Below are 22,707 nucleotides of genomic sequence, written 5' to 3'. Positions count from 1 at the left end.
ACATAAAACAGCCACGTAGCAATTCTGTTTCCTGTCCCCAGCTCTTTGAAAGCATCTGGCTCATCTTTCTGTGAATAAAATACAATTCAGTGATGTAAAATTCAGTAATGCAAGTTCTCCATAGGCAACTAAACATCAGTAACATGCTGAACAGTATGCTAAAAATAGCCCCTAAAGGTTCCTTTGTAATATCCAGTGCACTATATACAAAAGTCTCTCAAATATTTGTTGACTGTTGATTCAACTAGTACACTGAATACTTTTGATAAGAGCATTTGGGGGGAAAAACAGATGTGTTAGTGTATACAATGAAAACCAATATCTACTATCCACAGATTGTTTTAAAAATTAACACCTATAGTTTTAGCTTCCAAACAAGCAAGACATGAGAGACTTTCAGCCACATTCATTAAATCAATTCTCTGTGGGTAAAAAAAATAACTTTGAGATTTACTTTGAACTCATGATCCATTCAAATGTTTACACTGCTACTATTCCTGTCTTTTGGACTGTCAGCACTTTAATCTAGCTGGAGAATTTACATCTGGCTATTTAAAGCTAATTAAAATACAGAATAGTCTCTTGGCATTTTCTCAAAAAAAAAAAGTATTTTATTTTTCATACAGAAATTTATACACATTCCTTTGTCATATCCTCAATATGTCCCTTAATATCCTTCAAAAGATGAATGACTAAACAAACTGGTATTTCCATACCATGAGAGACTACTCAGCAATAAAAAGAAACACCCTATCAATATGTTCTGCAAAAACATGGATGAATCTCAAGGGAATTATGCTGAGTGAAAAGAAACCATCTTACAAGGATGCATGCTGTACATAACATTTACATGACATTTATGAAATAACAATTATCGTAAAGAACAGATTGATGACTACCAGCAGTTAGGGATAGCAGGGGGTATGTGGAGCTAGAGTAATATACAGTGATGGTGCAGTTATGTATCCCGACCTGGGCTGGTAGTTACACAAAGCTACACATGTAACAAAACTATACACACATACACACGAGAGCCAGTACAACTGGTGAAACATGAATGAGCTCTGTTGCTTGTGCCAGTGCCAGTTTTCTGGTTTTAATGGTGTACTATAGTTATTCAAGATGTTAACACTGAAGAAGGCTGAGTGAAGGGTGCATGGGCTCTTCCTGTACATTTTTTGGGGGGAACTTCCTAGGAGTCTCTAATTATTTCAAAATACAAATCTAAGAAAAAAAGTTTAGTTACATTAATGTCAGAACTTAAACTGCAGTCTTTCACGTCATCCAAGATCCTAAGACATTTTTCAGTAATTGAAAATAGAAGGAAAATAGACTAAAAATATATTCTTTGCTAGCCTATACACAGAAAGTATCTAGGATTTTAGGATTAAGTCAGTCAAGGAATATAACACAATATGTTAACAGACTGTGTTTCCTTTCCAAAGAATATACTCTTATTTAAAAATGGTAATAGATGAAACTGGAGCCCCTTATACAGAGTGAAGTAAGCCAGAAAGATAAAGAACATTACAGCATACTAACACATATATATGGAATTTAGAAAGATGGTAACGATAACCCTATATGCAAAACAGAAAAAGAGACACAGAAATACAGAACAGACTTTTGAACTCTGTGGGAGAAGGTGAGGGTGGGATGTTTCAAAAGAACAGCATGTATACTATCTATGGTGAAACAGATCACCAGCCCAGGTGGGATGCATGAGACAAGTGCTCGGGCCTGGTACACTGGGAAGACCCAGAGGAATCGGGTGGAGAGGGAGGTGGGAGGGGGGATCGGGATGGGGAATAAGTGTAAATCTATGGCTGATTCATATCAATGTATGACAAAACCCACTGAAATGTTGTGAAGTAATTAGCCTCCAACTAATAAAAAAATTAAAAAAAAATAAAATAAAATAAAATAAAAATAAAAAAAATAAAAATGGTAATAGATCAAGAAGTTTATTGAATACTTGGCACATTTCTTAGAATTCATGTAATTATAATAAAGCTTAAATTAAGATTTGGTAATGACATAATTCATAGCTCAACATGTTAAAATTACTTTTATTTAAAAGGTTAAACACTTAAGCAAGAGTACTTGGGCAAGGATGGCTTTTTAACAAACTGCTTTAATATTATTTCTCCTCCAGTCTCTGCATCTATTTTATATTTTTTTTCTTTCAAAATGTATTCCTGTAATTCCTACAGATTTACTGGCCAATTCACTAATTCACTTTAGCTGTCTAATCTGTTTAGCCACTAAATTTAAAATTTCAAAAAATTTTTCAACCTGAAGAGTCTGTTTATTTCAGTTAAATCATTTTGAGAATTTATTCATTTTTGTCTTATCTTTTAAAGTATCGTATAGTTATTTTATATTCTGTAACTGATCACTGAGGTATCAACACCCTGCAGGCACCTATAGCTGTTGGCAGGCCTATGCCTTCAAACTGCCCAAAGAAATTCCCCATAATACATCTTACTCAAGCCAGGATGCAAAAGGAAACTCCTGAAGTTTCCTGACTCAAAGCAGATGATTTTCTAGGCCATCCTTTTTTTCTCTGAAGGTGTAAGCCTTTAGAAATTTAGGTTTTATGCAGGGATCTCAGGTCAGTAGCCTACATTTATGCAGATCCTCTCACAGAGCTGTTAATCTCCAAAGCTCTACATTCCTGGAGGTATATGCCTTCAGCCTCAGCCTTTTTGCTTCCTTTTAACTCTAATTTTAGTCTCTAGATTTTCTTTGTTCAGTTTGCCTTTGAGAACTTCCTATACTTTCTCCCAAGCTCAGCAATGCATTTAAAAGTATCCTAAATTCTTTTACCATGTCTCTAGTTGTTTCTTACTTCTAAAATGTACAGAATATCTATCCCACCATGCTTCCACAAATGAGCTACAAATCTATTCCAAAATGAGCTATGAATTTATAATACTAAAAGAACAGAATTAACATGTCATGCCTAAGTTTCAGTGGAACTTCTACATTCTCCATTTTTTTTTTACTTACCCGTGCAAAATCAAAATGGGGTTCATACTGTCCTCCAACTCCATAATTTGCTACCTGGATGAGAAACACGGCATGAATGAAAGAACTATCAAGATTACTATTCAAAAAAATCTGAGTCCCATTTTGATGTCTTATATATCACAGTTAGGTACTTCTAAATAAATGAGAAGCAAAGGATTTTTTTTTTTAATCAGTGAGAGTTTCTAAGAAATCAAGGATGAAAAACTAACAGCTGTTATATGCTATTTTAGAATCTTAGTTAATATGCTTTTCTTTAGCAAATGTTTGGAGCACATGATTTTCCTAATACATAACAAACTTTGATTTTTAGAATTAGTTTTCTAAAATTAGAATTTCACAATTTTTATTATTGTCACTAAACACTTTCCTTAAGAATTTAAATCAAGATTCATGTTTCCCAAAGCCCAAAGTATTGGCAAACTCCCAGTCTACTTTAATGAAATCCCCCTTGAATATGTATTTTTTTTTTCCCTACTTAAGTAAAAAAAGGGAAGAAGTTAACACCAATTTAATTATTCCTGTTGGAAGGCCCTGACAACTTCATTTGGATGTGACAATGCCCCAGTGTGAAGCAGCAAAAGAAAGTAAGAAAAATATTTGGTCTGAGTTCATGGTCCAGATTTCTTAGTTATAATACAGCATATGTAACTTTGGATACAATCAGTTTTCTTGTTTGTAAAATAAAGATAATGTTAACTACCTCTTTTCACCCCAATATGACAAAATGCTAACAAAATGAAAGGAAAATGTAAGCTAAAGAGCATTGCTCTTAAAATGAGTACATAATTAAAACTGTTGCCCACAGCAAAGTCCAAGTCTCATGTAAATTATTATTACTGTGGATAATTTACTTCGTATGTTGTAGATGCCTTGGTTTGGATCAGACTATTCAGTCAGAAATATATCAAGTAGCCTGAAAGAGCCTGTGAAGGTTAAGCAGGTAAGAGTAAATACAAATTAGAAAAGAAAAAGACGCATCATAGCTTTTATTTTTTTAATAATCAAATGAGTACCAAGGAAGTTGTAGATGACCATGGAGTATGATAACTTACTTAGGCAAACTTAAATACAGGCAGTCCTGTTTTGCACAGTTCTAAAATGCACAAATCTCAGATATCATGGTTTCAGTTCAGTTCAGTCACTCAGTCATGTCCAACTCTCTGCAACCCCATGAATCGCAGCACGCCAGGCCTCCCTGTCCATCACCAACTCCCGGAGTTTACTCAAACTCATGCCCATCGAGTCAGTGATGCCATCCAGCCATCTCATCCTCTGTCGTCCCCTTCTCCTCCTGCCCCCAATCCCTCCCAGCATCAGGGTCTTTTCCAATGAGTCAACTCTTCTCATGAGGTGGCCAGAGTATTGGTGTTTCAGCTTCAGCATCAGTCCTTCCAATGAATGCCTGGAACTGATCTCCTTTAGGATGGACTGGTTGGATCTCCTTGCAGTCCAAGGGATTCTCAAGAGTCTTCTCCAACACCACAGTTCAAAGGTAACCATTAACACTAGACCCCCAACAGCACAGTGGACATTTCAGTTACCATGTTACATTAACTGTGAGTAATTATATACAAGACCACAGTAATTACTATATATAGTAGCAAATATTGCTACTAGCTCTTCAATCCACAAATTACTACATAACAGCTATACAACATGACCAATGACCAACCATTTCTCTAAAGTATCAATGATTGGCCACTGCGTATCTGTTATTCAGTTCTTGTACAGACAGCAAAGCATATGCCTCCTTATTCCCCAGTAAAAATCTATGTGATATTTTGCAATAATAGACAATTAGAAGAAATTGCCCAACAAAGGCAACTGCAGCAGAGAAATGGAAAGCAATAATGCTGTAACTGAAATTGAAATCAAACTGAAATGGACTCGGTTCTGGGAAAAGATGAGTAGGACCTGAGCTAACTTCTCTCACAATGCGACTGATAAGGGATTAATCTCCAAAATACACAAACAGCTCACACAACTCAGTATCAAAAAAGAAACCCTAACAAAAAATGGGCAGAAGATCTAAATAGATGTTTCTCCAAAGACGACGTACAGATGACCAAAAAGCACATGAAAAAAATGTTCAACATCACTAATTATTGGAGAAATGCAAATCAAAACTATGAGGTATTACCTCACAAGGGTCAGAATGACCATCATAAAAAAGTCTAGAAACAAAAAATGCTGGAGAGGGTGTGCAGAAAGGAGAACCTTCCTACACTCTTGGTGGGAATGTAAACTGACAGAGCCACTACAGAGAACAGTATGGAGCTTCCTTAAAAAATGAAAAACAGAGCTTTCAAATAATTCAGCAATCCCACTCCTGGGCATATAACCAGAGAAAACCATAATTCTAAAAGATATATGCACCCCAATGTTCACTGCAGCACTATTTGCAACAGCTAAGACATTTAAGAAGCAACCTAAATGTCCACTGACAGAGGAATAGACAAGGACGTGGTATATACTTGTCAATAGACTATTACTCAGCCATAAAAAGGAATGAAATAATTCCACTTGCAACAACATAGAGAGTGTCATACCAAGTGAAGTAAGTCAGAGAAAGACAAATATCATTTGATCACTTATATGTGGAATCTAAAAAACTGATACAAATGAACTTACTTACAAAACAAAAATGAGACTCTCAGAACAAGCTTATGGTTGGGGGTGGGGGAATGACTAAGGGAAAGGGATAGATAGGGAGTTTGGGATGGACATAAACACACTGCTATATTCAAAATGGATAACCAACAAGGACCAAGATGGGAGGGGAGTTTGGGGGAGAGTGTGTGTCTGCACGCACTTAGTTGTGTCTGACTCTTTGTGACCCCATGGACTGTAGCCCACCAGGCTCTTTTGTCCATGGAATCTTCCAGGAAAGAATATTGGAATGGGTTGTCATTTCCTCTTCCAGGGGATCTGCCCAACCCAGGAACTGAACCCACATCTCCTACACAGGCAGGCAGATTCTTTATCACTGTGCCATCTAGGGGAGAATGGATACATGTGTATGTATAGCTGAGTCCCTTCACTGTTCACCTAAAACCATCACAACATTGTTAATCAGCTATACTCCAATACAAACTACAAAATTGAAAAAAAAAAAACAAAACAAAACAGACATGGTTACCAAAGCAGAAAGGTGGCAGGAAGGGATAAATTAGGAACCTGGGATTAACATACACATACTAGTTAATATGAGGCTTCCCAGGTGGCGCAGTGGTAAATAATCTGCCTAGGGGATTTACGACTGAGCAGTGTGTACACACACACACACCACTATATATAAAATAGATAACTAATAAGGACTTACTATATAGCACAAGGAACTCTACTCAATACTCTGTAATAACCTACAGGGGAAAAGAATCTGAAAAAGAATACATATATAAAGATATGTGTAACTAAATCACTTTGCAGTATGCCTGAAACTAACACAACATTGTAAATCAATTATACTTCAATATTAAAAAGAAAACTCATGCTGATCCCCCCACAAATCAAACTAAAATGGAGATGAAGAATAAAAGGCTGACAAGGAAAATGTTTCCAACTTTTGCTGTTTGAGAAACTCTAGATATGCAGTCAGAGGAATCTGGTGAAGGTCAGAGGAATTTTGTTGACGGTAAACTTATTAACATAAAGAAAGTGATCATGAAAAGAATGAAGATATCTTGGAGGAAGTGACTCTGGAAAAAAATCATCAATAAAAGATCTCTCAGAGATATTTAACAACATTAAAAGCAAAAGGATAAAACACTAAAAGCTAAAAAAACAAAAACACTAAAAGCTGAACCAAACTTAGAAGCAGGACAATTTACAAAGAAAGAGAAAAGATGCTCACTCTGTACCATAAGTTTCACAATGAGAAGAAAGGAAACTACTGTTGATAAGTGCTTACAAAGATTTAAAACACGGTAATCCTCAATATTTCTAATATTTTAAATTACTGAGACAATTCAATAGTAAAGACTAGTTTTCAACAAATGATGCTGGGACAATTGCCTATATAACCACATGAAAAGAATGAAGTTGGGCCTATATATTACATCATATATAAAAATGACTCAAGATGGATCAAAGACCTGAATGTAAGAAATAGAACCATGAAAGTTACAGGAAAAACCACAGGTGTAAATCTTTATGTCCTTGGATTAGGCAATGGTTTCTTAAGACACCTTAAGCAAAAGCAACCAAAAAAATCATATCAGGCTCCATAGAAATTAAAAATTTTTGCCAAAGGACACCATCAAGAAAGTAAAAGACACCCCAGAGAATGGGAGAAAATATTTGCAAACCATATACTTAATATGGGTCCAGTATTCAGAACATATGAACAACACATATAACTCAATAAAAGACAAATAACCCCATTAAAAAAACAGGCAAAGGATTTAAATACAAATTTTTTTCATAGATATAAAAATAGCTAATAAGCTCATGAAAAGATACTCAACATCATTAGCAATCAGTTCAGTCACTCAGTCGTGTCTGACTCTCTGAGACCCCATGAACCGCAGCACGCCAGGCCTCCCTGTCCAGCACCAACTCCCAGAGTTTACCCAAACTCATGTCCATTGAGTCGGTGATGCCATCCAACCATCTCATCCTCTGTCGCCCCCTTCTCCTCCTGCCCTCAATCTTTCCAAGCATCAGGGTCTTTTCAAATAAGTCAGCTCTTCCAATCAGGTGGCCAAGGTATTGGAGTTTCAGCTTCAACATCAGTCCTTCCAATGAACACCCAGGACTGATCTCCTTTAGGAGGACTGGTTTGGGAATCTCTGATGGGAAGCGAATATTAGCATCCAGGGAACTCAAGCTCTCAATAGGAGATACTGATCTTCCAGACACCGGCAGCGATTCCAGATAAGTCATTCAATTCTTGGCTCAGACGTGCTGATTCAGGCTTCTCACTATTACGCAACTCTCACATCCTGACATGAACGTACTTGGAAATTCATAGCAGCTTGTGACTAGATGGGATCTTGTGTTCGTAAACGTGCATGTCTCTGCTGATTTAATATGGACTGAAGCTAGGACTTGGATCATTGAGTAGACTTGCCTGTGCTGATCACAAGGAGTAAAAGCGTCTTTTAATCATGGTCTGCAATGCCCATCAGTGATTTTGGAGGGCCACCAAAAATAAAAAGTCGCAGACGCAACTGTTCCTCATCCTTAATGTGTATGCTCCATAGAAGGTGAATAGGACAGATGCCATGAATCTTGTAGCCTATTTCTGAATTGTTGAGGCTTTAAGCCAACTTTTCTCACTCTTTAGATTCTTCTTCCACTTGCCTTCAAGGGTGTATCATCTGCCATATCTGAGGTTATTGATATTCCCCAACAATCTTGAATTCAGCTTCTGTGATTCTTTCAGTTCCCAGAGTTACTCATGATGTACTTGCATGAAAGATTAAATATCAGGGTCGGACAATATCTTCGCTTGATGTACTCCTTTTCCTCTTTGGAACCAGTCTGTTGTTCCATGTCCTGTTCTAACTGTTGCTTCTGACCTGCATACAGATTTCTCAAGAGGCAGGTCAGGTGGTCTGGTATTCCCATCTCTTTCAGAATTTTCCACAGTTTATTGTGATCCACACAGTCAAAGGCTTGGCATAGTCAATAAAGCAGAAATAGATGTTTTTCTGGAACTCTCTTGACTTCTTGATTAACCAGGCAGTATGTTAGCAAATTGATCTTGGTCCTCTGCCTTTTCTAAAAAGATACTGCAGTTGAACATCTGAAACGTTCACGGTTCATGTATTGCTGAAGCTGGCTTGGAGAATTTGAGACATATACTTTACTAGCGTGTGAGATGAGTGCAATTGTGAGGTAGTTTGAGCATTCTTTGGCATTGCCTTTCTTTGGGATTGGAATGAAAACTGACCTTTTCCAGTCCTGTGGCCACTGCTGAGTTTTCCAAATTTGCTGGCATATTGAGTACAGCAGTTTCACAGCATCAGCTTTTAGGATTTGAAATAGCTCAACTGGAATTCCATCACCTCCTCTGGCTTTGTTCGTAGTGATGCTTCCTTGACTTCACATTCCAGGATGTCTGGCTCTAGGTGAGTGATCATACCATCATGATTATCTGGGTCATGAAGATCTTTTTTGTACAGTTCTTCTTTGTATTCTTGCCACCTCTTCTTAATATCTCTGTTTCTGTTAGGACAATACCATTTCTGTCCTTTATTGAGCCCATCTTTGCATGAAATGTTCCCTTGGTATCTCTAATTTTCTTGAAGAGATCTCTAGTCTGTCCCATTCTATTGTTTTTCTCTCTTTTTTTGCATTGATCATTGAGGAAGGCTTACTTATCTCTCCTTGCTAGTCTTTGGATCTCTGCATTCAAATGGGTATATCTTTCCTTTTCTCCTTTGCTTTTCACTTCTCTTCTTTTCACAGCTATTTGTAAGGCCTCCTCAGACAGCCATTTTGCTTTTTTGCATTTCTTTTTCTTGGGGATGGTCTTCCTCCCTGTCTCCTGTACAATGTCATGAACTTCTGTCCATAGTTCATCAGGCACTCTGTCTATCAGATCTAATCCCTTAAATCTATTTCTCACTTTCACTGTATAATCATAAGGGATTTGATTTAGGTCATACCTGAATGGTCTAGTGGTTTTCCAGGGAAATGCAAATAAAAACCATAATGAAATAGCATTTCAAACATATTAGAATAATCTTAATTTAAAAAACCAGGCAAGAACAGGTGTTGGCAAAGATGTGACAAAAATGGAACCCTTGTACATTGCCAGTGGGATCGTAAAATCATGTGGCCATTTGGGAAAACAGTTTGTCAGCTCCTCAAATATCAAAGATAACACATGACCCAGCACACTTCCTTAAGTAGATATATACCCAAGAGGAATTTAAATGTTGTCTGTTCAAAAATTTGTAGACAAATGTTCACAGCATTAGTCATAATATCCAAAGAGTGGAAACAAATGTTCTTCAACCGATAAATAAAATGTGGTATATCCAACAAGAGAGTATTATTCAGACACGAAAAAGCATGAAGTACTGATTCATGCTACAACACATATATAGCTTAAAAACATTGTTAAGTGAAATAACCCAAATATACCAAGCGACATATTATATTACTCCATTCATATGAAATATCTAGAATAGGCAAATTGATAGAAGGTAGAGAAGCATTTGCCAGGGGCACTAGAGCAGGGGAATGGAGAGTGATTACTTAAATGGGGTTTCTTGTGGTGTGATGAAAATAGTGGTGATGATTGTACAACCATGTAAATACTAAAACCAGGGTAAATTCTATGTTATATGAATAGAAAACAGGAAGAAAAAATTATTTATGAAAAACTGTACTAATAAATATTAGTATTACATATTTTTAATTTCCCTAGAAATTTATACTCAACAGTAAGAGTTTTTAATGTTTTGAGAAAAAATTTTAAAGGCCCCAGAACAATTTTAAGTTTTCCCACTGATTATTAAGATCAGTGTACACGGTTTCAGCCTATATATTCACTTTTACAGTCACAAAGTATATTGTAAATTGAATACTCTCTGTACAGTGACAGAAAAATCTCATCTGAAGCATCTTTAAAAAAAAACTTTAACTTTTTATTTTGTATTGGAATATAGCCAATTAATAGTGTTGTGATAATTTGAGATGGATAGCAAAGGGACTCAGCCATGCATATACATGTATCCATTCTCCCCCAAACTCCCCTCCCATCCAGGCTGCCACATAACATTGAGGAGAGTTCTCTATGTGAAGCATCTTTTGAAGAAGTAGAAGAATAATGTGATTACCTACCTGTAATTCCTCTGCTGTGGAGACATCTAGTCCTGTTAGATCTTGGATTCTCATATTAATTCGCGACACCACAGGGTTTTCATAGCCAGACAGCCAGGCACTAAAAATATGAAGAAAATATTAGTTTTACTGATTAAGTTTCAATACATAAAGGCCATTTTAAAAGCCATAATATTATGGCTTTATCTGTAAGCATTTAGTTGATTTGTTTCTTTGATACGATTTTTACTGATGTTAAAGGATGTTACATTCAACAGCTGGAGGTTGGAAAGGGAAAAAATTAATATCATTTATTACAGAGTTTTCATGAAAGCAGGTAGGTTAATGTAGGAAGGCTAGAAAGGACTTCTACACTGAGAATTTCTTGTTAATTTTGAAAAATATATATATATATCAAACATACATATACATCAAACTGAAAACAACTGTTCCTTTTAGGTAAGGTATAGAAACTGGCCAGGGTGGAGGTTAGGGATTTTAGCTTGATTTATATAATGCTAATATTTTATAAGGAAAAGAATTCATGTACTGATTGTATAAATAAAAGTTTTTAAAAGATAGCCAACACACACAGTAGGATGGCTATAATCAAAAAGATGGACAATAACAAGTGTTGGTGATGATGTGAAGTAATCAGAACCCTCATATATTGCTGGTAGGAATGTAAACTAGTGCAGTCTCTCTGGAAAACACTTTGGCAGTTCCTCAAATTGTTAAACATACAGTGACCTAGTAATTCCATGCCTAGGTATGTATATCCAAGAGAAATTAAAATGTGTGTTCATAGCAAAACTTGTGCACAAATGTTCACAGTAGCATTGTTAATGGCCAAAAAGTGGAAATAATCCAAATGTCCATCAACTGATGGACAGATACATAAAATGTAATATATCCATAAGATGGATTATTGTGTCATGAAAAGGAAGTACTAATACATACCACAACATGGATGAACCTTGAAACCATTATGCTAAAGATAAATCAGATACAAAAGGTCACCCATTATGATTCTATTTACATGAAATGTCCAGGTAAATCGATAGAGACAGTAGATTAGTGGTTGCCAGGGGAAGGGGGAATTAAGGAATGGTGGCTAATGGGTACAGGATTTCCTTTTGGTGGCGAAAATGTTCTGGAATTAGATAATGGTGATGACTGCACAGCTAAGAAGACTGAAAACCACTGAACCGTATACTTTAAAGGATGAATTTTATGGTATGGAAACTATAGGTCCATAAAATGGTACTGCAAAATTCAACTCTCTCCTTTATGTATGCTTTTTCCCAGTCTAATAGACTTTTTCTTTCTTCACTTCTCTCATCAAGCTATGGTCCATCATTTCTACAGCATCAGCAATTTTTTTAGTAGTGCCATGGCTGCAAGATCTTAGTTTCCCAAACAGGGATTGAACCCATGCCACCTGCAATGGAAGCGTGGTGTCCTAACCACTGGACCACCAGGGAAGTCCTTCAACAGCATTCTTGATAAAAGCCTAAATTCAACTCTCTGGCAAAAAGACATTCCTGAATGAATTTCTTTTCTCCAAGCTTATACCTGTATTACCAAATTCTACTGGAGAAAATAACGAAATAAGGCAAATACATTCCACTAAAAATTCATGAACACTAACTCTAAGTGGGCCTTACACTCTCCTTTATTCTGAACGCCAGCCCACCCATGACTCCTTCACTCAGTGGACAACATATCTCCTACTTAGAAGACAAAACAGAAACCATACAATCTATTCCTGATACACAGTTCACTCTAGTTCATTCCAGTTCCAAGAGGAGATTTCTCTCCATTATCTGAGGCCAATCCTCTGCCTTAGATTCTATTATCTCCTGCCATTTCAGGAATCATGAATCACTGATTAGCCCTTCTCTCTCTTACATAATCAACATCCATTCTCAATAATTCCTCCCACAGCTTTTAACAGGGCTTAAGACTCTCCCATTAAACAAATAAGCAAAAACTTCAAATTCTTTCCCTCAATTCTCTCTCCAGCTACCAACTTCTTTCTCCTCCCTCTTCAAGTCAACCTTTTCAGAGACTCCTCACTTCTCAATCCATTCCAATCTAGCTTTAATCTCTATCACTCCATGGAAACCACTCTTGCTAATATCACCCATAATCCTACTGTTATTAAATCTAACAAGATTTTCTGATTTTTCTCACAGTTATTTGCTCTTTTAGTAACATTTCACAATGTTCATCCCTCTTGAAACTCTCCTCCTCACTCATGCATTCTCCAGGTACTCCTTGCTTACTAACTCTTTAGCCTGAAGTCTCCTATTATCAAGAACACCTTCACTTTTACCATTTTAGGAAATTATCAGTCTAATCTTTCACTGTATAGTTTTAAAATTATAAAAGCTTGTTATATTCAACATTATAATATGCTTGTTTATTTAGCAAGACTATCACAAATGCTTGTTATATTCAACAAATGGTTCTGGGACACAGGATAACCATGTGCAAAAGAAAGAAGATGAACCCCCTACCTCATTCACATTATAATAAAAAAATTAACTCAGAAGGGATTAAAGATCTAAATATAAGAGCTAAAATTAAAAAACTTTTTGGAAAAAAACACGATATATATCTCTGTGACCTTAGATTAGTCATTGCTTTAGCTATGACATCAAAAGTAGAAACAACAACAACAAAAACAAACAGGACATCATCAAAATAAACTGTATTTCAAAAGACATGAATTTCAGAACAGCATTATTCATAATAGTCAAAAAGTAGAAATAACTCAAAAGATAGATAAAATGTGGTGTATCTATACAAAAGAATATTGCTCAACCATACCCTGAAAACATGCTAAGCAAAAGAAGCCAGACACTAAAAGGTCACGTACATGATTCCATGTACACAAAATATTCAGGATAGACAAATCCATTAAAAACAGAAAGTAGATTAGTGGTTGCCCAGGGCTGGGGCAGGTAGGGGATTAAGGATTGGGTAGCTATGGCTGAGGAGTGTAAAACTTCTCTTTGGGGTAATGAAAATGTTCTAAAATTAATTGTGGTGATGGAGGCACAATTCTCTAACTATCCTAATAACCACTGACTTATACACTTCAAATGGGTGAACTGTATGGTATATAGTTCAATAAAGCTTTTTTTGGCCACACCAAGCAGCTTGCAGGATCTTAGTTTTCCAACCAGGGGCTGAACCCATGCCCCCTGCATTGGAGCTCGAAGTCTTAACCACTGGACTGCGAGGCAAGTCCCTCAATAAAGCTATTTTTAAAAGAAATACTTATTATAAAAATTTCAAAGAGTATAAAAGTACATGAAGTCCCTTTCCTAGTCTCAAAACACTATTAACAAAAGATATATATCCTCTCAATAGCTTTTCCCTGTGTGTAAACAAACTTACTGAGAGAATTAAAAAAAAAAAAATCCACCCTTCAACCTTTCACCTTAATATACACATATACTTTTTTCTCCCTAAAAATACTTCTGACATTTCCTAGTTAATACACATAATGCTACCTCATTTTTTAAAATTACTGTGGTAAAAAATATACAACATAAAATTAACCATTTTAACCATTTTTAAGAGTGCAATTCAGGGGTGTTAAATACATTCACAAAGTTGCACAAGCATCACCAACTCTCTATTTCCAAAACTTTTTCTCCATCCCACACTGAAATTCTGTGTACTCTGAAACAACAATTTGCCATTTCCTTCTTCTCCCAGTCCTGGGTAACCTCTAGTCCACTTTTTGTCTGTATGAATTTGCCTATTCTAGATACCTCCTATAAGTGGAATCATACCATATTTGTTCTTTTGTGCCTGGCTTATTCACTTAGTAAATATCCTCAAGGTTCATCCATGTTACAGCATGTATCAGAATTTCAATCCTTTTAAAGGTTGAATATAGTCCATAATTTGTTTATACCACATTTTATTTATCCATTCATCCACTAATTGATATTTGGGTTGCCTCTACCTGTTGACTATCATGAATAAGGCTGTTATGAACATGGATGTACAAGTAATCAGTTCGAGACCTCTTTTCAATTTGGGGGGATATATACCTAGAAGTGGAATTTCTAGATCATATCATAATCCCATGTTCGACTTTGTGATGAACTGCCAGCCTGTTTTCCACAGCAACTATACCACTTTACATTTCAATTCGTCACTTTTTAATTACTGTTTTTTATTTTTAATATTAAAATATCTTTAATTCCAAGATGACCACAAAGGTCAATAAAGCACTGGTTTAAAAAGTCTGTTTCTAATTTTTCTCTATTACAAACAATATTGTAACAAATTTCTGTATACATTTTGCATACTTCTGCAAATATCTCTGTAGGATAATTTCCTAGATGTGGAAATACTACATGAGTTCTACATTTTGATAAATGATATCAAATTGCCTTCCAAAAGTATTTGTGACTTATACTTCTGTCAACAGTTTATGAGTGCCCATTTCATAAAATCCTTGACAGTATCAATCTTTTTAATCTTTGCCAATCTTAGAGGCAAAAATATTTTAATTGTTTACATTTTTAAAAAGTTTTAATTTGCACTTCTCGCTATATCATAAACTATCTTAATAGAAGGTTTAGAAATTAAGCCTCAGATGAGAGATAGTCACTGATAACCACAGCTTTAAAAGAAACTGCTATAGTCACTGCAGAGGAAAATGAGTTCTACATAGGAGGTTATTTCACTTAATTTGACTTTTATATGAAACCTCTCCAAAATATAGTAAGATTCTCCTAGGCTGGAGAACACATTTAAAACATTTTACTCATCCCATCCTTAAAAGCAATACTGCTAATCTGTCTTCAGGAGTATTATTGTAGACTTATTGGATAGTTTAAATTAGCTGAGTTGTTTTAATGCTACTAAAAATGACAAGACAATGATACTGTAATATGTTAACTGTTCTTTAGGATCTAGAAGTCTTACTCCTACATTAAATTAAATAAATCCGGTATCAACATTCTTCTAGTATTCAGTGCTTTAACTGAGTTAGAATGTAAAATTATAGCATTTACTGTAACCTGGAAAAAAATCATTTGAAGAACATTCTTTATCTTTTGTACAATTATAATTGAAAATGTCAACTAAGTTATACAGTGTTTTTTCCACAAAAAATAGTTCAGCACTAGGAGAAAAACAGAACTCTGTTTATGTGTCTTCTTTTTTCATTAATAATTAGATAACCCAAAATATATTTCTTTTGGTCTTAATGACAGGAACTGAGAGTTAAGTTGTACATGCAGAGTAACATTAACATTTTTTCATTTCTAAAGAGTTTCTGCTGTAAAAAAGTTCATTATCCTTTTAATATATAGTTTAAAAAATATCACTGGAATGCTTTATTTAAGTAAGAAGAAACAGTCTGACGTTGCATGACTATATTTCTAATACTAAGGAACACATGCTCAAGTAAACAGACACCACCACTCTGGAGGTTTTTAAGTGAAAGTCACTCAGTCATGTCCAACTCTTTGCAACCCCAAGGACTGTACAGTTCGTGGAATTAATTCTCCAGGCCAGAATACTGGAGCGGGTAGCCTTTCTCTTCCCCAGGTGATCTTCCCAACCCAGGGATCAAACTCAGGTCTCCTGCACTGTAGGCAGATTCTTTACCCGCTGAGACACAAGGGAAGGTTAAGATTGTTACAAAACTGCCAAAAGAAAACATGATTAATGTAATCTGCATGCCACTATGTGATTTTTTAGCAAAGGCAAAATATAATTCAGGGCCCAAAGTTACAGAGGGCAAAACTTTCAATAACTCTTCCCTATGTGCTTCACAATTAACAAAGAAAGGCTAATCATCTAGACTTGGAATTTATCTAGTCCCTTTGGTTCTCAGTGGGACAGTTATACAAAAACACTATAGATCTATCTAGATCTATCCATTTCAGTTATCTCAATCTGAGAACGACTGTTCTAGCCAATAGAAGGGGATGTTGTTGTTACAAGCTATGCCAATTAAAAAAAAAAAAATGGTATCACTCAAGGCTATCTGCATTAGCCTCTAAACTGTAAAAATATTAATACATTTTTACACTCCATTTGCTCCTTTTTAACATGGGGTAAATTAAATCTTAAGCATAATAAGATATCATATTATAAGAAATCTGTATTTCAAAGTAAAAAATGAAATCACTTCCAAGAAGTGATAGATTCCACCAGAATTAAAGAATACCACACTCAATAAACTGTTTATTTGCATATATTACTTTAACTGGACTTATGAACTCATATAACTGCCTTCTCTGAGTAGACAACTGAATGTGTATGGGCGTATGTGTGCTCAGTCACTCAACTGTGTCCAACTCTTTGTGACCCCACGGACTGTAGCTCACCAGGCTCCTCTACCCATGAAATTTTCTAGGCAAGAATACTGGAGTGGGTTGCCATTTCCTTCTCCAGGGGATCTTCCTGACCCAGGGATCAAACCTGCGTCTCTTGTATCTCCTTCATTGACAAATAGATTCTTTTATCACTGCACCACCTATAACTGAATGATTACCTCTCAAAAACTAAAATTCCATTACTTTGATTTAGCCAAACTATTAGCTTCTCCAGTAACAAGCTGAGGTGGAGCGGTGGGAAATTTGCCTGCCAATGCAGGAGACACAGGTTCAATCCCTGAGTTGGGAAGATCCCCTGGAGAAGGAAATGGCAACCCATTCCAGTATTCTTGCCTGGAAAATTTCATGGAGAGAGGAGCCTGGAGGCTACAGTCTACGAAGTTGCAAAGAGTCAGACACAGCTGAGTACACACACACACAGTAAAACTTTAGGGTGTTTTTTTATATATATATATATATATATATATATATATACACTGGAAAGACAAAAAATGATTTGCCAAAAGTTCACATGTAGTCAATAAAGGAAATATTTTGTTTTTTAAACAGTAGTGGATTTCCACACGTACTCTGCCCAAAGAAAATTCTATTTGCTAGAACATGAACATATTTTCACTTCCACAGATGATGATGCAATCATTTAGAAATGTCTCAGAATACAGATATTTGAAATTCCCTTCTGACTCTTTCAAAATACAGATGTTCCCAGAGAAAAAGGGACCTCTTTAACTGACATCAGTACACACAAACTCTTTCTGCTATTTTGCTTTGGAGATGCCTTCTTCAGAGGTATAAAATATGAAGGAAACATAAAACACTCACTTATTTCACTTGTGAAATCTCCAAATTTCAGATTTACAGTGATGGGTAGAAAATCTCTCAATAGATATTAAATTTTCAAAATAGTAAAAGCTTTTTATTTGTTAAAATATGAAATGTACTGGACATTTCAAGGAGCAAATTCCTTCCTTGACTATTAAGACCTCTCTCTCACTTTAAAGATTTTATTTTTTAAAGGGCTGATGAAAATTTTTCCTTTAGAGTAAAAATGAAAACCACTGTGCTATGGAATTCTTTTTTTACTAGGTTGTTTTGAACACAAACACACACTCACGCTGCATACGTTGCCAAGTCTGCATGAATTTACTGTGGTGTTATTCACTCTTTCAATGTGTCTAATGTTACTGGCTAAGTATCTTCTGTTGTTAAATATAATATAAAGTATGGCTATACCTTTCTCAAAAATCCAGAGCTATGACATTATAATATTTTCAAAAATAAGCTCAGAATGTTTAGAAATATTTAGCTCCAAAGACGGGAAAAAAAGGTTTGGATCACCTTTCCAAGAGTAATTTGACTTTTGGTAAGAGTCCAGTGACTCTGTGGGCTGAATATTTTGTCAAAAAGTCCATTGTATATATAGAAAATTTCCAAAAATGACTTCGAAAACACTAAGTTCATAAAATTTTGTTTTAAGTGCTTCCTAAAAACATCCAAATCTGGAGAATTTAGATACTTACTAGCTTTATGACACTTAAAAAAAAAGCCTAAAACCATGTAATAATCTCTAATAAAATATATAATGGATTTATATTTTTTAAAAAATAGATGAGCTCTCTTTTTAGACATGAAAAGGTTCTATAAATGGAAAATTAGTGTACTTAACTTCAAATGAGGGTTAATTATTATACAATGCACAGAAGCATTATAATCATGGTTTAACATGTTTATCCAAATTAATTATTGCAAATCCTTACCTTGTATTAGTATTAACAAACATCAAAACCACATTATAGGAATGTGATTGGGGTAAGGGAATAGCTAGTGGTATAGGACAGACAGTATACCAGAATATGTATGTGGGGATGCTGAAGGTTAATACATAAAGAACATAAAGCTTTGCCTTAAAAAAGTAATTAAGAAAACAAATCAATGCATTCTGTATAGTCTTTATAGTACTTTTGCTATGACTTACAGAGCAATGCTATTTTTTGTTTGCCTCCTAAATTAGTTGTTAAAATCTATGTACTCCTTTGCACAATTTTTAGCTGACAAATGAAATTTTTCATCCCAAGAGTTTCAAAAAATTTAATTCTGTCATACTGAAAACAGTGGTAATTTCTGAAAAATGATTATTTTTTTATGTATCCAGTGGACTCTAAATACCATGATTTTATGCCCATCATCATCCACTTAAGAAAATACATGAATGAAGCATTTTTTAAATGCTTGAAAATTTTACATCAGTCTTCCCTTTTTTTCCTTGAACTTGCATTTTCATTCCATTCCTATCTTAAAACAGTGGTTCTTAACAAGGATAGAGAGGCAGAATTCCCAGGGATGGTGGTGGAAATTTTGCCTACCAGGAGACATGTGACAATGTCTGAAGACATTTTTGATTGTCACAACTGGTGACAGAAGGGTGCTGGCGCTCAGCGGGCACTAGTGATGCTGCTAAATATCCTACAAGCCTCAGGTCAGTCAACAAACAACAATCATCTGATCCAAAATGTCAACAGTGCTGAGGCTGAGAAGCCCTCTCCAAGAGGGATGTATTTTTATGACTAAAAGTCTTATTCATCACATTATACTTCTCCACAACAAAATATTTATGTAAACTGATAAAAAAAATAATTTCTTGTAACATAAAGGCTTAACTGTTTAAAAAAAAAAAAATGTCTCCTAGAATGGGTTATTACAATGCTTTTGAATTGTGGTGCTGGAGAAGATTCTTGAGAGTCCCTTGGACAGCAATGAAGTCAAATCAATCAATCCTAAAGGAAATCAACCCTGAATATTCATTGGAAGCTGAAGCTCCAACACTCTGGCCACCTAATGTGAAGAGCCAATTCACTGGAAAAGCCCCTGATGCTGGGAAAGATTTGAGGGCAAGAAGAAAAGGAGATGGCAGAGGATGAGATGGTGAGATAGCACCACTGACTCAATGGACATGAATTTGAGCAAACTCTGGGAGATACTGAAGAGCAGGGAGGCCTGACATGCTGCAGTCCATGGGGTTCCAGAGAGTCGGACATGACTTAGCGACTGAACAACAGCAATCTAAAGAGCATAACATCTAAAGATCTAAACAATCATCATCAAATGTAAAAAACGAAAATATATTAAAATATTCCTAAGGAGATGAAGCTTAGTTTATTTTCAATTAAGTATTATATGTGAATAAATATTACTTGTTGCTACAATGAGACAGAATTCAGCTCAATGACACTTCTATTTTCATGAGAGCTGAGAAACTTTATTTATACAAATAAGTACATGGAAAAAGAGTTCTGTTGAAATAACATCATTTATTTTGTGAGCTTCTATTAAGTTATATATAGTTACAAGTTTCATAGTGATCTTTTATTAAAAATTATTTCGGTGACCTATCAGCCAATAACTTAAGATTCTCTTAAATATTGTTAAAAACAAAGAATTTGAAACCAACTGACTTACAGAGGACTTTTTAGGTAACCTTTCAAGGTGTCATTCTCACTACCTATAGCTACTGAGTCACCCTGAGATTTTTAAGCCCCTGCTTTACTACAAATTAAATTAGGCCTTGTTCTATGGAGAGTCTTTGGGAACTGCTGTTACTTTAATATGAGAACACAACTTCACTTACCAGGTAGGGTGTGTGGGCTATCGGCATTTTAAAACCTAGCAAGTCACTTTGAAAAACCTCTATCAACTTCCCCATAACCATGTCCATCATGAAAAGTCATACACAGCTATCAAATACCTATGCCTAATAGCCGAGGTCTTAGAAACCATAAGATGGGTTTTGTGAAAACTAGACTCTCAAGAAAGAAAATAGTCCAAATATGACTAAAATTCTTCCCATTACTCCCTTACCTCTTAGATACTCTGTACTGGGCTGTGGTCAATTTTCCAGTCTCAGGGTCATGTACTGTAGCTCGGCTCAGCTACAAAAAAAGAGAAAGGACAAGGGCTTACTCACGTAGCGGGCAATTTGGGGCTTTTGTTTTGTTTTGCCAAGCCACAGGTGATTGGAAGGGTTCGGATTGGTCTGGATGGTAGGCAATGGTTTCAAATCAGCAGAAACATTTAGAAAAGTGGCGATAAGAAAAGCCACTTCCAAATCAAGAAAAAAATGGGTTGACAGATTTTTGTTGCAGATTGTCCTTTCACTTTTTTTTTTTTAAATCATTTGAAGCTGTATGTAAATGATTTATAGCACTGGGTTTCACAGGTGCTTTCTCAGATCTAGAAGTTTAATGTTCTCCAAATTATTTGGCAAAAGAATAATTAGTAGTCTCTTTAAATTCATTTTTTAAAACTCTCACCAAGCTATAACTGTCGTTAAATCTCTCTGGTAAAGTAAAAGGCAACTAAACTCATAAATAATAGCATTTGGAAGACTGAGATCTGAAGCATAACTCTGTTCTTTCCATTGCCAACGTTTAAGTCAGCAACTTTTTTAAAATAAAAACTCCAACAGGAGAAATACAGATTACTCCATAATGACAATGTTATTTTATAAGATGCATGAACAAATGCCAACACAATCATCATGAAGAATGATGTGAATTCACTGCAGCATATTTATGAATATGAGAGAACTACATAAACAAAGACTACTCCCAGATTAATCCAGGCTGCTGCCTTTTTTTTTTTTTTTTTTTTCCATCTTTGGCAAGAAAAAAGAAAAAGGAATAAGAAAACAAGTATTAGGCCAGTTCCTGGACATTTGATTCCTAACCTGAAGAGAGATGAAAAGTATATTAACTCCCTAAAAATAACAGATCAATTAAATATTAAAAACAGAACTTCTAGTTAGAGAGAAAGACCTGTGAAACACAAAGCAGTTTTTCCATGCTTAAAAATAGGCGGTGACTTGACTGGAGACTGAAAATGACCTACTTCCCTTAAATGAATGATTCCTGTAGGATGTACAAAACACTCATTAGAGGGCAAAATATGCAGCATACACATCTCTTACCTTTTGCTAATTCTGTAATGTACCGTCTCCAAGTCTCCTGTTATTGGGTTTGAAATGGTGGCTCGCCTCAGCTGTGAAGCCAACCATCAAAATAGTTGCATTACAAAACAAAAAAAAAGGAATCACATTTATCCAATCAGTCAGAAATCTGGGATTTTTACAAAGGAGGCTAAAAAGAGAAAATAACTCCATAAACTTCCAGTCACCTGTGTTGAACCTTGAATGCCAATTAATTTTTAAATTTTTTATATTTAAAAAAAAATTTTTTTTTCATGAATGGAGGGTACACAAACAAAACAGACTGGAAACTAAATTTCCTTGAAAGGTTACAGGATATGAAATGAAGAAAACAAATTTCTAAAATTTGAAGTAAATTTATAGTTACAAGAATGGCTATATACATTCAGTAACTCATTACAAACTTTTTGCTTTAATTTTTTTCAGTGACGGAAATGTTTGCAAAGCTAATGTTCAAAATCAGTTTGAAGACAAGATGGCAGAGTAGGTGGACGTGGAGTACATCTCTCTCCATGAATAAATCAGGAATACACCTTCAGA

At 35.4% G+C, this 22,707-nt stretch overlaps 1 protein-coding gene across 3 annotated transcripts in view; it reads right to left on the bottom strand.

Moving 5' to 3' along the window:
• P4HA1 (prolyl 4-hydroxylase subunit alpha 1) overlaps positions 1-22,707 on the bottom strand; it is a 97,624-nt gene that overhangs the window by 7,328 nt on the left and 67,589 nt on the right. For 2 of the 3 annotated variants that reach the window (XM_043476620.1, XM_043476618.1), the window contains 4 exons: positions 21,042-21,112; positions 10,831-10,930; positions 3,013-3,066; positions 3-68 (listed from right to left, as the gene is read on the bottom strand). In XM_043476620.1, coding sequence (XP_043332555.1) covers positions 3-68; positions 3,013-3,066; positions 10,831-10,930; positions 21,042-21,112 — 291 coding nt within the window. Of the gene's footprint in view, positions 1-2; positions 69-3,012; positions 3,067-10,830; positions 10,931-21,041; positions 21,113-22,149; positions 22,221-22,707 lie in introns of all 3 variants that reach the window. The other variant, XM_043476619.1, reaches the window with a different exon arrangement.

This window comes from Cervus canadensis, chromosome 8, assembly GCF_019320065.1.
Source record: "Cervus canadensis isolate Bull #8, Minnesota chromosome 8, ASM1932006v1, whole genome shotgun sequence".
NCBI classification, from domain to species: domain Eukaryota; kingdom Metazoa; phylum Chordata; class Mammalia; order Artiodactyla; family Cervidae; genus Cervus; species Cervus canadensis.
This window is presented reverse-complemented; position numbering and strand designations above follow the sequence as displayed.